Source organism: Amblyomma mixtum, chromosome 10 (genome assembly GCF_055824585.1).
Source record: "Amblyomma mixtum isolate Tamu chromosome 10, ASM5582458v1, whole genome shotgun sequence".
NCBI classification, from domain to species: Eukaryota; Metazoa; Arthropoda; class Arachnida; order Ixodida; family Ixodidae; genus Amblyomma; species Amblyomma mixtum.
The window spans coordinates 37,807,511-37,823,632 of NC_143021.1; the positions used below are offsets into that span (position 1 = coordinate 37,807,511).

At 46.1% G+C, this 16,122-nt stretch overlaps 1 protein-coding gene across 7 annotated transcripts in view; it reads right to left on the reverse strand.

Moving 5' to 3' along the window:
- Positions 1 to 16,122, reverse strand: part of LOC149325603 (general transcription factor 3C polypeptide 3-like) — a 135,508-nt gene that overhangs the window by 86,988 nt on the left and 32,398 nt on the right. For 6 of the 7 annotated variants that reach the window (XR_016286461.1, XM_089564021.1, XM_089564022.1 and 3 more), the window contains one exon: positions 15,964 to 16,108. Coding sequence is in view for 6 of the 7 variants with exons in the window: in XM_089564021.1 (XP_089420147.1) it covers positions 15,964 to 16,108 (145 nt within the window). In the remaining variant the exon portion in view is untranslated. The remainder of the gene's footprint in view (positions 1 to 15,963; positions 16,109 to 16,122) is intronic. The other variant, XM_089564019.1, reaches the window with a different exon arrangement.

Below are 16,122 nucleotides of genomic sequence, written 5' to 3' on the forward strand. Positions count from 1 at the left end.
TTAGAATCGAGACTGGAGTGCAAGACACCAGAATTGGAAAGGCGATGTTTAATAAACCTCTGCCTAAGAACATGCACCATGAGGGCAGAAGGAAAGTTAGGACTCTCCACAGAACATATGATCAACAAGGAATTCGCAAAAGGAGGCGCTCGCAATAGCGGTGGTGAACACGCAAGGTTGACTGATCGTCATAACCAAAACAAAATCCTCTGAGACTGGCGGAAGTGGCAATAGCTCTAGCCATAACTAACACAGAAGCTGACATAATACAGTGAAAGCTCGTTAATTCGACCCCCGTTAATTCGGAAAATCGGATAATTCGACCTGCACGCGAGGTCCCTACAATTATACATAGGAGTCTATGGGGCGAAACTCTCGTTAATTCGAGCAAATTTTGCCGTGCGTCGGTTAATTCGACTCCACTCCGCAGCTTGCCAAGCTGGTGCGCCGAGAGCAAAAAGAAAAAAACACTGCCGCGAGCGGCGCTACTGTACGGCTGATAGGCCATCCGTACAGTCATCGTCATCAGCAGCGTGAGAGAGGGCGAGAGAAGCGAGGTTAGCGGCGGCCGAAGCGGCTGGCGTCTTCGTTTTAGCGTGTGTCATCGTTTCCATGTGTTCTTGCTGCTACGATCGCGGTTATTTAACCATAAAGGCTGGTTCACATGCAAGCGACTGAACGATTGAGCGACGCGTCGCAGTGAAAATTTCCAACTTGTTGAAACCTCGCCGCTCGTCGCAGCGACGACTCAAAAACAGGTTTTTCCGCCGCGGCGACAGGATTCGCTAGCATTTTCGCTGTCATGTGAAACAGGCTTAAGGCGGCGTGTTTACTGCGCTGCTTGTTGTTGTTGTTGTGACTGAGAGACGGATGAAAAGAAATTGCACGGGCCTGCCTACTGGCTCAGCCGAGTCACCACCGCTGCCGCGTGCTGATAGAGGAGCAGATAGATGAGAGTTAAAAATCAGAGGAAAGATAAAGAGAAAAGATGAGACGCGCGTCGCGGCAACAACCCCGAAGCGGAGGCTGGCTGAAAAGCGGCCGACGCCGCGCTCGCTTCCCCTCCTCCCCACGCTGCTTTCGAGTGGGTAGCGCGCAGGGCCTGCGCGCCTCGCCTTTGTGTCCTGTCAGCTGACCGAGGATGAAATAATTGAAGTGACAGGCGCTGACAACGACCATTCGTCGGAAGGTGACGATTGTGAGCAGTTGTCCCAAATGCCGAAGTGCATGGTGAAAGAAGTCGCAGAAGCCTTGTCCGTGCGGGAGGACTTCTGTGAACAAATCCCTGACGGTGCGTGTGCCGCGGAGCACCTGGCAGCGGTTAGAGCTATCTTAGTCGCTCAAATTCGCTGTAAAAAGCAGACGACGATAACAGATTTCTTTGCCAAGTAAAGGTACATCCTGTTGCGGCAAACATTGTTTTTTGTTGTCCATTCGATAATTCGACATTCGGATAATTCGACAATTTTTCGCGGTCCCGTCAGTGTCGAATTAGCGAGCTTTTACTGTATTCAGCAACTCCAAATTAGCCATACGCAACTTTACGAGGGGCAGGATCTCTCGGGCAGCGATGTACATATTGAGGCAAGCGAGCCAACTAACCAGGAATATGGATGCCCGCTCACTCGAGAAATCCAGGAAATAATGCTCGAGGTTTGGTCAGCCGAGCAGGGGGCATTACCGAAGGACGGCCTGGCATGACATTTCAGAACTAAGTCCGCAGAACTAAGAGGAACGCAATACTTAGTAAGGCCAAGAAAGTCAAGATGGATGCAGATTTTGTGAAAGGACTAGAAAGCCATATTTTGCATACTTAACATATCCTGTTTTCCTTCCAAAAGAGTTATTTGTCATGCATTTCGCATTCTTATCATACATGAGATGTGTTGTTGCCATTTATTACCCAATATTAGTTTTACCATATAGTTGTTCTTTTAAGAAATGTGTTGTTTCCCATGTGTTCTTTCTCGCATTGTATATGTTCTTCTTGTTGTGTTCTAAATTTGTATGCCCATCCTGCTTGGGCCAAAACATTGGCCTGCAGTATATGTAAATAAATAAATAAAAAAGAACTTGGTTTTGAAACCACTTCTCCTGTCTACGTAAACGAGCACCTGACAAGGCTTGGTAAACAGTTGCTTGGTGCGGCGATTAAGAGGAAGAAGGAGGTCCGATGGAAGTTTGTCTGGACCGCAGGATGCAAGGTTTTCACGCGAAAAGATCGTTAGAATCAGTTGCATGAATGATCTCGAGAAGATGACAGCAGACGAAGAGTAAGACTGCCTGGCACGCATCCAAGATGGACACAGATATAAACTGCGAATACACTCCTAGACAGCCCGCAAAATCGCCTGACAGTATTACATATAAATGCTCGCAGTGTCCGCAATAAGCAAGATAAACTGCATGATCTGTTACCATCCTTCTCATTTTCACTAGATGTTCTGCTTTTTTCTGAAACCTGGCTTTCATTGGGTGGGATTTGAACAGTACAGGTATAACGGCTTAGTTCGTTCAAAAAATAAGGGAGGTGGTGTGGCCGTGTACGTGCTGCAACCACAAAAACATGCGGTCATATCGCAGTTTTCAATCGTAACAAATGATGTTGAATGCCTCACGGTGCGCTTAGATGGAGCTGTGATTGTAGTAGTCTATAGGCCACCAGCAGGGAACGAATTACACTTTTTTGAGCCCATTGAAGCTGTTCTTCATTACCTCAGTAGTGCAGGGCTTCCCTTTGCAATCATGGGTGATGTGAATATTGACATGCTTTCTGACAACCCACCGTCAAGGCAACTGAACGAATTGATACATTCTTCTGCATGTGTGAACCTTATTACAACAGCGACCCGACTCACGGCAGACTCGGCCACGCTACTAGATATCTGTATCAGTAATGTGCATCCCCCCGGCAGTCTTTCTGGGTTATTATCAGTAGATATAAGCGACCACCTACCAACGTTTTATTCCATTCCACTTGCGCACTTTAAAAATAAAGAAAAGAGAAATTAAAGTCACGTATTATAAATGAACGCGCTCTGGAAATCTTTCGCTGTCTTATCAGTACCTTAATAAACAGATTCACAAACAGCGCTACGGAACAAGGACAGAAGGAACACGAAAAACACAGCGTAGCCCAAAAACGTAGCCCAAAGATTCCGCTTTGCTTTGAAGTACTCATTTTCTTGCCTATCTGAGCTGCAGTTGTCATTGGCTGTAGCTGGTCCATGCACATCTTTGTATCTGTTAGTCCCTTTATCATTAGCTTGGTATTGCTATATTTTTTGATAGTGCATGCACGTTTTATGAGTTCTGTCGAGCTGTGTGATGACTCCCCAAACGTGTGAAGCGTTCCTTCGCTGTGTCCCGTGGCTGACAGTGCATCACGTGGTCCAGGAAATAGTATAAATCTGTGCTGGTTTTTCACGCAATAAAGAGTTGGTAGTCAGCGCCCGTCCTGTGTTTTTCGTGTTCCTTCTGTCCTTGTTCCGTAGCGCTGTTTGTGAATCTGTTTATTAAGCATGAACCAACTAGCCCACACCAGAATCCTCTTATCAGTACCACCGACTGGCAACCTGTTCTAAGTGAAAAAGACCCGAACAAGGCTTATGACGTGTTTTTCGTTAAACTTACATGGTGCTACGATCAGTCTTTTCCAGTAAAGACACAGAAGCGGCACAGTAAAAAAATAAGAAAACCATGGATCAGCAAAGCTATATTGAAAATGATAAATAGAAAGAACAAGATGTACCACGCCTTCGTTAAAAGTCGTGACCCGACAGAGTTTACTGACTACAAGAAATATAGAAATATGGTTAACTCGCTGGTAAAACAAGCAAGAACTCAGTATTATGAGCAGCTATTTTCTGAAATAAGGAGCAATCCCCGAAAAATATGGAATGAAGTTAGAAATCTAACCAATCAACAGAAACCATGTGTAGACTTTCATATTACAACGCCTAATGGCATTTTGTCTGGCTGTGCAGCTGCAATCGCCATGAATAACTACTTTGTTTCTTGCTCGGAAAGTACCGATCCTAACACAAAACAAAAAAATAACCCTGCAACTTGTTGCGCTGACCTTGAAAATTCTAGCCATTCACTCCCGGAAATTGAACATGCTGTCAATAACTATTTGCTCCACTTGTCTACTTGGTTAAGCACAAATAAATTATGCTTGAACATTGAGAAAACCAAATACATATTGTTTGCACCACTAAACAAGCCTAGGAATTCTGCCATAGATATTCTGTTTGATGGTAAAGGAATAGCTCAAGTCAAAGCCCAGAAATTTTTAGGTATGTGGTTTGAGGAAAGCTTATCATGGAATTCTCATGTCAACAGCCTCATAGCTGACCTTAGTAAAACAATTGGCTGCTTCTTTAAGATTTTCCCACTCATCCCTCAATGGTTACGGACTGTTCTTTATTACTCACTCTTTTATTCCAAGCTTTCCTACTGTGCTTTAGTCTGGGGTACCACTACAAGTCGTAACTACACAAGATTAATTAGCCTGCAAAAAAAGTGTTAAGAATGTTTGAGCAATATCACGGCCCACCGGAATTACTGCGTACGAGACCGCTTTTTCTGAAATATAAAATGTTAAAGGCCAATCAAGTTTATTATTTCAAATTATTTCAGTACATAAAAAAAGCGAAGCTTTACAGTGTACGAAACTCTAGTGCAGCTCCTGCATACTCACTTCGTAGGGAAACATTACGGCCACCCAAAGTAAGGACGAATTATGGGCGACAACTTATTGAATATCAAAAAGCTAACCTTCTGAACAAAATACAGTCGAACCTCGATGTAACGAACCTCAATGTAACGAAATTCGCGATGTAACGCATTTTTTTCATTTCCCAATCACTTCCCCATTGAAAACCATGTATTTTTTTTCGCGATTTAACGAAGTAATTTTGCTCCGCACTTTCGATGTAACGAAGTCCGTGCGCATCGCATGCATGTGCCAGGAGCTACCTTGACAATCGAATGAGAGCTAAAAGTTTAGCCGAGACGAAACGCAGTTTGTATTTGCCCTTTTACGCGCCAATTTTGCCGGCAGTGTGCGAGAACGTACCGCCACGCCATCTGGCGTGCGCATACAAAGCCCGCGGCATGGAAGTTTCAAGACGCGCCGCGCCATGACGCCACTGGCGAGCTGTAGACTCTGAACGTGAAAGCGCAAACCGGAATTTTCTTGCAGTGTCCGTTCGTTTTTTTTTTTTTTTTTTTGCGTGCGATGTCCTCGTAGACAACAACAAAAAAAAGTCTTCAGTGTTGACAAACTCGTGGAGCTAGTGTGGTCGTACCTTTAAAACGGGTGAGCGGCGGATGGAACCATCGAACGGATGGTTCGATTCGAACCATCCCATCCCGCACAAAGCATCTGTCGTGACGTCATTACTGAAGAGAGCCGACTCCATATGTTCCTCAAGTGAAGATAAAAGGAAGGAGAAGAACCGAGTCATTTCTGACCTCCAAAAGAACGGCTACCCAAGCTCATTCATCCGGCGCATTATCAGGAAGCAAGAAAGGCAAAACAAAATCCGGTCTATTATTTCCTCAGACGCATGCCAGAAGCGGAAACGTGTTTGCATCCCCTACGTGAGAGGCGTGAGCGAGACGCTCGGTCGCATTCTCGGAAAAGAAGGGGTGCTGACAACGCACAAACCGACCAGCACTATCGGTCGCCTTCTCCCCCGCCCAAAAAACCGGCAGCCCAGAGAAAAGGCCCAGGGCGTCGTGTACAAAATTCCGTGTTCCGTCTGCCCGGCGTCGTACATAGGGGAAACGAAGAACTTCGCGGAAAGGATGAACCAACACAAAGCGGACGTCCGTCACATGAATCGTCAACGCAGCGCCGTGGCCGAACACTGTGAAGGGTGTGACCACCCAATTGACTTCGACAGCACCATTGTATTGGAAACGGAAGCTAACCCACGCAGGAGGCTTCTACTCGAGTCGTGGCACATACAGCAAACACGAGAGAATGTTAATCGTTCCCTGGGGACTCTCCCCTCATCCTACGTCCATGGGCTGCGGCCATTGACCCGCAGGTCCTCCACACAGGGGCTTAAAAAGCCAAGCTGCGCTCGCCCGTAGTCACACCGTGAAGAAGGGGCCGAGCCGGTCCCGAAACGTCGTGTTTTTCCTGTATTTTACTTGGTTGGCGTCACTTACCTTCTCCTAACAAAAAAAAACGTGCCCTGGCAGAGGAGGCGAGTGGCGAAGGGGGTAGAGGGGAGGCGTGGCGTGGGAGGCGCGCGCGGTGCATTCTGGGTGGGCGGCTTCGGCGCGCTCTCGGCGCGGCCCGCGCGAAATGCAGCCGGCTGCATTCCGCGCCGGGCGCCGTCAGAGCGCGCCGGTAGCCGCCGAACACGCTGGCGATCGGGCGCCGCTGTTTCGCGGACGTGACGTCGCCGTGCCGCGCGCGCACGCGCGCTCGCGCTACGTCGGAGCGCCGCGAGCACAATCCCACCGCGCCGGCGTGAGCGATGCGAACATTTTTCTTTATTTTTCTCTGATGCGTCCCCGGCTGCAAATGTTCAATGCTGATGATGATGATACCAGTAGCGACATCTTGTGGCGGCTTTCAGTACTAGGCGCTGCACTCGTTCTTTTGCTATGCGCACACGGAGAAAAATGATGCCGTCGCGGTGTTTGCTATCACTCATTATGCTCCTGATGTAGAAAAAAACATCCGGTGCCCTTGTTAGCGATACTATTACTCGATTTTCTTGCGTATTTCCTCAATAAGTGATTTACACGTTCCCATCAACAAGCAGTGTTCCTGAACCAGTTATACTTTATTTTGACAGCTGAAACATGGGAACCTCGACGTAATGAAATTCGCGATGTAACGAAATTTTCGGCTGCAAGTAGGACTTCGTTATATCGAGGTTCAACTGTACAAGAATTAACAGATCTGAGTGCTAATGTCTCTAAGAACACGCTTAAAGCTCTGCTGCTCGAAAATAACTTAGAATTCAATTAATCTGCGATGTTTCTGTCCATAGTTTTATTTTCTGGGAGTGCATTATCGTTTTGAACCTTGCTGGCTGTTGTGTGTTGCTATTATGATTTTGCTATCATGTTGCTAAACTTGCAACAACCATGTTTCAGAATTGTGTACTTGCTTGTGCTTCTTTGTACTAAGTATTCTGTGTTGGCATGTGCGGTCTATTGTTTGCTACACACGCGATTTTTTTTTTTTTCGCATAATTTATTTACCCTTTTTTTCCCTATGACTTTTTCTTATTTCCCCCCGAAGACCTTGGTGTGGAACTTTTCGTGTAAAACTATGTTAAATGACTGTTTGTGGCAGACTGTGTGCGGGGCAAGAGCCATCGTCAGGCGTTCCGCCTTTTGCTCTTGCTCCTCTTTCTGTATCAGAAAGGAAACAAATAAATCAAATCAAATCAAATCAATCATGTTAACTCCCGTGACGCCACCTGAAATGAAAGGAATAATTAATACTCTAAAAAACAATACAGCTGCTGGCTATGACGGCATTTCATGTGGACCGATAAAATATGTAGCTGATTTAATATCTATTCCTCTGGCTCATATCATTAATTGTATGTTCGAGATTGGTGTGTTTCCAGATCGATTAAAGGTAGCACGCGTACATCCAATTTTTAAGGGTGGGAACAGCTATGCTTTGACTAACTATCGACCAATTTCAGTCTTGCCAATCCTGTCAAAACTTTTTGAAAATGCAATCAACGCCAGGATACAAAACTTTTTCGATAAATATCATGTAATCAGTCATATGCAGTGTATCGTAATCTGTATCTAATCTGCTCAGCATGCAGCGCGCTCTGTGTTCATGGCAAGATACGCCCCCATGTGATAAGGGCGTTACCCGCATGTTCACATCGTGTATAAAACCAGTGCTGAATAAACGCGAGGGCTCACTTTTGCCCAGCAAGTGACACGCGACGTGTCGTCGTCTGTTCCACTCGATGCATGGTGACAGAAGTGGTTAGTATGGCAATGCACTTCCTGCACGACGCGTGAAGACCAGCGACCCTGTGGCGGAAAATGGATTTCCTCCAAGCACCGGAGCCGCTCCTTACAACAGGCGACCTTCGCAAGAACTGGCAGCTCTTCAAACAAAGGTTTGAAATTTTCCTCACGGCGTCAGAGGTCGCAGAAAAGCCTCGGACTGAGTCCAAGAAGACAGCGTTGCTTTTGAGCGTCGCGGGCGCAGAGGCCATTGAAGTCTTTAACACCTTCACGTTTGCAGAAGGCGAGAAGAACGACGACTATGCCACAGTGGTGAAAAAATTTGATGAGTATTGCATTGCACAGACCAATGAGGTTCACGAGCGGTACATATTCAGGAGAAGAATCCAAGCTGCTGGCGAACCAGTGGAGCATTTCTTACGAGACCTGAAGAATCAAGCACGTGCTTGCAACTTTGGCGCTTTGGCGGAATCGATGGTGAGGGACCAAATTGTGTTCGGGATAAATGACGACACGGTACGTGAAAAACTCCTCAGGGACAACAACTTGACCCTGCAGAAAGCAGAACAAGCCTGTAAAGCAGCTGAAGCATCAGCAACTCACAAGGAAATGTGGAACCAGGAACACCAAGTGCATCCTATCAGCAGGACTAGCACGAGCCGCGAAAGCCGAGAACAGACACGTTATGACTGCCGAAACTGCGGCGGAAAACACTCCCCAAGAAGGTGCCCTGCTTTTGGGAAAACGTGCCGTAGATGTCAGCGGAAAAACCACTTTGCCAGATGTTGTAAAGCGACGGCAGTCGTTGGTGAGTTAAAAAGCGGCCAAGACGATTTCGAGATTCTCGAGGTATCCACAAGGAACGTGTCCAGCAAGCATGACTGGACGGTGGAAGTCCAAATCAAGAACATGGCAGTTCAGTTAAAGGTTGACACTGGATCGCAGGCAAATTTGTTGCCTTATGGATTATGCGCCAAAATGAACCCACAGCCGCCCCTGTACCCCAGCAGTGCGATTTTACGCTCCTACGGCGGAGATGTAATCAAACACATTGGCCTCATGCGGGCCGAAGTCTCTTTAAATGGTTGCATTGCCATGCTGAGCTTTTTCGTGGCACGAAAGGGGCGCCAAGCAATCCTAGGACTTGAGGCGAGTGAACGCCTGGGACTGATTTCACGCGTAAACAGCGTGTCGCAAAACAGCTCTGAAGAAGTGGTTGCCAGCTTTCGTCACCTTTTCACTGGCACCGGCTGCGTCAAATGAGTGTACCACATGGTGCTTCGCAAGGACGCCACGCCAGTGGTTCAGAGACCTCGTCGAGTACCACTGGCTTTAGAGGAGCCACTTCGGGACGAGTTGTCACGTATGGAACAAGCCGGAATAATTGCAAAAGTCACTGAGCCAACAGACTGGGTGAGTCCCCTTGTTATCGTACGAAAGAAAGACGGGAAGCTGCGAGTCTGCATGGACCCCAGGAAAATAAATGAGTGCCTCAAGCGCGAGCATTACGCGATGCCGAGGCGGGAAGACATAGAGGCCGAGCTGGCCGGCGCAAGAGTATTCTCTCGCCTAGATGCAAACGCAGGGTTTCACCAAATTCCCTTAGATGACGAGACGTCTAGGATATGTACTTTTGCGACACCCTTCGGCCGCTATCGATTTTTGCGACTGCCTTTCGGAATATCATCAGCGTCGGAAGTATTTCAGCAAACCCTAAGTGAAATTTTTGACGCGCTTCCTGGCGTTAGAGTGTATGTCGATGACATACTTGTGTGGGGCAATTCCCAACAAGAGCATGACCAACGTCTCAGATCAGCACTAGAAGCGCAGAACGTGTGGGCCTTACGTTCAATCCAGCAAAGTGCGAGTTTGGCGTTCAACGAATTGAATTCCTGGGCGACGTGATAAACGAAGAAGGAATCCGTCCAAATGCATCCCATGTCGAGTGCATGTTGCAGATGCCACCCCCTAATGATAAACTAGCCGTTCAACGCATGCTGGGTGTCGTGAATTATTTCGGAAAGTTTTTGCCAGCACTAGCAGAAAGGACAACGCTTCTCAGAAGCTTGCTAAAAAAAGACACTGTTTTCGAATGGTCGGCAAATCACGAAAAAGAGTGGAGAGCGCTGTGCGACAGCCTTAGCAAGCAGCCCTTGTTATCAGTTTTTGACCCTGAAAAAGAAACCAGGTTATCATGCGATGCGTCACAAAACGGAATCGGTGCTGCCTTGCTGCAGTATCACAAAGGTGCATGGAAACCGGTTGCTTACGCCTCCAGAGTGCTTACAGATACGCAGCAACGCTATTCACAAATTGAAAAGGAAGCAATGGCCATAGTTTTCGGCTGCGAAAAATTTCACCATTTCATGTATGGGCGGAAGGTTGTCGTTGAGACTGACCATCGTCCGTTGATCTCCATTTCGCAGAAGGCGATCGGTGACATGCCGCCAAGACTGCAGCGATTTTTTTTGCGTCTGCTACGCTATGACATTTCCATGCATTATGTTCCAGGAAAACAGCTTCTGTTGGCGGACATGCTGTCCAGGGCTTCTGTTAAGGGCGCAGCAGATAACGCAGACAACGACGACGACGTCGAAGTGCACGCAGTAAGTGTGGTCGATTCTCTTGTCAGCGAAACCACGTGGAAAGAACTGGCTTCCGAGACACTGAAGGACACGCAGCTCGCCGCTGTGCTAGAGCACCTGGAGAACGGGCAACCAATTGAAGGACCGCTCAAGCCTTTTGCCGCTGAGCTATAGGAAGTAAAAGGGGTTCTATTGAAAGGCTGTAAGATTATCATTCCGGCAAGTATGAGGCGCGATATGTTGGCAAGAATTCATCAAGGCCACATGGGAATTAACAAGTGCAAAGAAAGGGCACGGCGCCTGGTGTTCTGGCCAGGAATGAACACTGATATCGAGACGTTTGTACAGGCATGTTCTGTATGTAAAACGTACGCTTACAAGTTGCCGCAAGAGCCTTTGATTATGCGTCCCGTTCCAGACCAACCATGGTACCGCGTCGGCATGGACATTTTTTGCCACGCAGGTCGGTCATACTTGTGTATTTATGATGCCCTATCCAATTTTCCCGAAGTCCAACAGCTCGTAGACACTTCAGCAAAAAGTACTGTAGATGCAGCAAGTGCCATATTTTCCAGATATGGCATACCTGTCGAGGTATGCACTGATAACGGGCCTCAGTTTTCCAGTAGAGAATTTGCCATGTTCTCAAAAGTGTACGATTTCAAACACGTGACCTCAAGCCCGTATTTTCCCCGCTCCAACGGACTCGCCGAGAAGGGGGTACAAGTAGTCAAGAGAATCTTGAAGAAAACAACTGAAGCTAAACAAGACTTTTGGCTTGGCCTTCTCGCTTACAGGTCAACTCCACTGGAATGCGGCTGGTCACCAGCCGAAATATTGCAGGGACGCTCGCTGCGAACAACTCTACCAGCCGTTCAGGTCGGACAAAGCCGGCGGGTTGACAAACGCCAGCAAAAAGACTACTCAAGAGGGCCACTCGCACCACTCAACAACGGCGAAACGGTCAGAATAAAAGACGGCTCATCATGGAGAAGAAAGGCTCGGGTTCTTCGGTCGTCTGGTCAACCAAGGTCATACGTAGTCATGACGGAAGACGGGCAACTCTTGCGACGCAACCGCGAGCATCTGCTACCAACTAGAGAATCTTTTCGCCTTAGGGATCCTCCTCACGACGACGAAGGTGATTTTGAAGAATACGCTGCCCCTGCCAGCACACAACACGACCCAGAGGCGGCGCAAAGTCCAAACAGCACGGCGAGCATTGTGCCGACAGTTCCGCAACAAGCAGCTGCTCCAAGAAGGACCACAAGACAACGCAGGCCACCTCGGCGCTTAATGTATGACGCGAACTTTCAACAAGTGCCGTGACTGTATTCAGTGCTCTGATCTTTGCTGTTTTTGATGTGCAGTGATTCTTTATTTAACTTCCTTTTTGTTCTCCCGAGCTAAAAGCGCTCCTTGTCCTTTGTTTTTTTTTTCTCTCTTTACGAAGGGGGATGTATCGTAATCTGTATCTAATCTGCTCAGCATGCAGCGCGCTCTGTGTTCATGGCAAGATACGCCCCCATGTGATAAGGGCGTTACCGCATGTTCACATCGTGTATAAAACCAGAGCTGAATAAACGCGAGGGCTCACTTTTGCCCAGCAAGTGACACGCGACGTGTCGTCGTCTGTTCCACTCGATGCATGCAGTATGTGTTTCAAAAAAACAAATCTACAGAATCAGCCCTGCTTAGCATAAAGAATGAGATAATAACAAATTTTGAACAAAGACAATATATACTTCTGAAGGAACCAGCGCACAAAACACAACAACGGACAAGAAAAAGGTGGTACACGACGGACAGGAGCGCTGAACTTACAACTTTATTTCGGAAGTAAAGATGCAACGTATATATACAGCCATGTCAGGGAGGCGTGTCACACAGGGAAAGCAAGAACAAGTGAAATCTACAAGGTCATGATGAGACAAGCGGCACAAGCAAACCAAAAACCTTAACTAATATAACATGTGAAGGTGACCAGTTTCAATGGAGGCAAGAAAAACAACAGGGAAAAAAACAAGGGAAAAACGCCAGACCTCGTGAAGATGAAAATTGATACTGATAACAAAAACCGATAAAAACAAAAAGGCAAAAGCCAATAAAAGCGATAAAAGCAATAAAGTTAACAGGGCAATGGAAATGAGAAAGATAAAATGCCAACAAGTAACACGGCAAAAAATACTAACAGCTAAAATTAAGAAAACATCGCGGAAAAAACTAACAGCTAAAAGGTAAAACCCACAGAAACATAAGGTTAAGTCTTGTGTAAACAAATAGCGGAATAAAGTTGGCGGGAAAAAGACGGTTGCATAAGGTGGGAAGTTAAAATGCTAGTGCCTCGAATTTTGTGCCAGATAGGCGAGTTCTTTCTCAGATAGCGACACTGAAGGCTGGCTAAAGCACTTTTCTTTTAACGACGCTATCGTGATTGCCTCAACTATTTCACGGGGCCTCGTGTTTCTGATTGTGGCTATTACCCGAGTTTTTTCGAAGTGTGGCAAACATCCTGTTTCTACATCTTTGCAATCCCGACAATGAATACCAATGTGACGGCACTTTTGAACATTTGCGTTGTAATCATGTTCTTTTAGTCTTTCATTTAAACAACGCCCTGTCTGTCCAATATACTGCTTCCCACAGGACAGGGGGATGGAATAGACAACTGAATCGGTACACTGCACAAAATTCTTCTGGTGCCTGATATTGCATGTACTCTCTTTTTTTACGAGTTTCATTGACCTTTCTGCAAAGCTGGGAAAGTCGCTTTGGGGCACTAAAGACGACTTCAACTCCAACACGTTTCCCAATTTTCTTAATGTTGTGCGAAATGCGATGCAAGTAGGGCATAACAGAGACTTTCTTTCTATTGGTGTTGTCAGTCGGGGCAGTCGAATCGGGTCGTTTTGATTTTTTAAGCATTGCTTCAGCGACTGAGGCTAAAAGCTTAGTGGGGTAGCCAGCATTTTCTAATCTAATTGTTTGCGCTAAAAAACTACTCTCAATTTGGTGTTCACACGATTTTACCAGCGCATTTCTAAAGATTCCTTGAACTACATTCCTTTTAACCAACTTAGAGTGGGCTGAGTCAAAAGGAAGTACCGGCTTATGAGCCAAGGGGCCAGAAGCCGGTACTTCCTTTTGACTCAGCCCACTCTAAGTTGGTTAAAAGGAATGTAGTTCAAGGAATCTTTAGAAATGCGCTGGTAAAATCGTGTGAACACCAAATTGAGAGTAGTTTTTTAGCGCAAACAATTAGATTAGAAAATGCTGGCTACCCCACTAAGCTTTTAGCCTCAGTCGCTGAAGCAATGCTTAAAAAATCAAAACGACCCGATTCGACTGCCCCGACTGACAACACCAATAGAAAGAAAGTCTCTGTTATGCCCTACTTGCATCGCATTTCGCACAACATTAAGAAAATTGGGAAACGTGTTGGAGTTGAAGTCGTCTTTAGTGCCCCAAAGCGACTTTCCCAGCTTTGCAGAAAGGTCAATGAAACTCGTAAAAAAAGAGAGTACATGCAATATCAGGCACCAGAAGAATTTTGTGCAGTGTACCGATTCAGTTGTCTATTCCATCCCCCTGTCCTGTGGGAAGCAGTATATTGGACAGACAGGGCGTTGTTTAAATGAAAGACTAAAAGAACATGATTACAACGCAAATGTTCAAAAGTGCCGTCACATTGGTATTCATTGTCGGGATTGCAAAGATGTAGAAACAGGATGTTTGCCACACTTCGAAAAAACTCGGGTAATAGCCACAATCAGAAACACGAGGCCCCGTGAAATAGTTGAGGCAATCACGATAGCGTCGTTAAAAGAAAAGTGCATTAGCCAGCCTTCAGTGTCGCTATCTGAGAAAGAACTCGCCTATCTGGCACAAAATTCGAGGCACTAGCATTTTAACTTCCCACCTTATGCAACCGTCTTTTTCCCGCCAACTTTATTCCGCTATTTGTTTACACAAGACTTAACCTTTTGTTTCTGTGGGTTTTACCTTTTAGCTGTTAGTTTTTTCCGCGATGTTTTCTTAATTTTAGCTGTTAGTATTTTTTGCCGTGTTACTTGTTGGCATTTTATCTTTGTCATTTCCATTGCCCTGTTAACTTTATTGCTTTTATCGCTTTTATTGGCTTTTGCCTTTTTGTTTTTATCGGTTTTTGTTATCAGTATCAATTTTCATCTTCACGAGGTCTGGCGTTTTTCCCTTGTTTTTTTCCCTGTTGTTTTTCTTGCCTCCATTGAAACTGGTCACCTTCACATGTTATATTAGTTAAGGTTTTTGGTTTGCTTGTGCCGCTTGTCTCATCATGACCTTGTAGATTTCACTTGTTCTTGCTTTCCCTGTGTGACACGCCTCCCTGACATGGCTGTATATATACGTTGCATCTTTACTTCCGAAATAAAGTTGTAAGTTCAGCGCTCCTGTCCGTCGTGTACCACCTTTTTCTTGTCCGTTGTGTTTTGTGCGCTGGTTCCTTCAGAAGTATGTATTACCAACTAGCCCAACAACAAGTGTTGCTCAAACAATATATACGCTTGGACTATTCCTAAATCTACTCAAAGCATTTGATTCTGTGTGTCACGATGTCCTCCTAGTTAAACTGAATAGGTATGGGATCCGCGGAATACCACTAGAATTAATAAAAAGCTATCTGTCAAACCGCTATCAATATGTCAGTTTTAATAAATAGTATACGTCTCCAGTTCTGCCAGTTAAAAGAGGCGTTCCACAGGGATCTATTCTCGGGCCCTTGCTGTTCATAACATACATAAATGATTTATGCTCTATTCCTGATACCCCAAAACTAATCATGTATGCAGATGATACCAATGTCTTTTTCTCTAGCCACTCACTCCCGGAAATTGAACATGCTGTCAATAACTATCTGCTCCACCTGTCAACTTGGTTAAACACAAATAAATTATGCTTGAACATTGAGAAAACCAAATACATATTGTTTGCACCACTAAACAAGCCTAGGAATTCTGCCATAGATATTCTGTTTGATGGCAAAGGAATAGCTCGAGTCAAAACCCAAAAATTTTTAGGTGTGAGGTTTGAGGAAAGCTTATCATGGAATTCTCATGTCAACAGCCTCATAGCTGACCCTAGTAAAACAATTGGTTGCCCACTCATCCCTCAGTGGTTAGGGACTGTTCTTCATTACTCGCTCTTTTATTCCAAGCTTTCCTACTGTGCTTTAGTCTGGGGTGCCACTACAAGTCACAACTACACAAGATTAATTAGCCTCGAAAAAAAAGTGTTAAGGATATTTGAGCAATATAATGGCCCGCCGGAATTACTGCGTACAAGACCAGTTTTCCTAAAATATAAAATGTTAAAGGCCAATCAAGTTTATTATTTCAAATCACACCAAAAATGGGCCAGGTGTGCTCACCGGCGTACTCGGCGGGCGTCTGGACGGGTGGGCAGTGGGCCTGGTGCAGGAGCAGGGCCGACTCGATGAAGGCCTCCCGCCGCCCCGACTGGCGCAGCAGCTGCGCCCGACGCAGCAGCACAGAGGCCGCGTCCGGCTGCTGCTGCTGGGGAAGACACC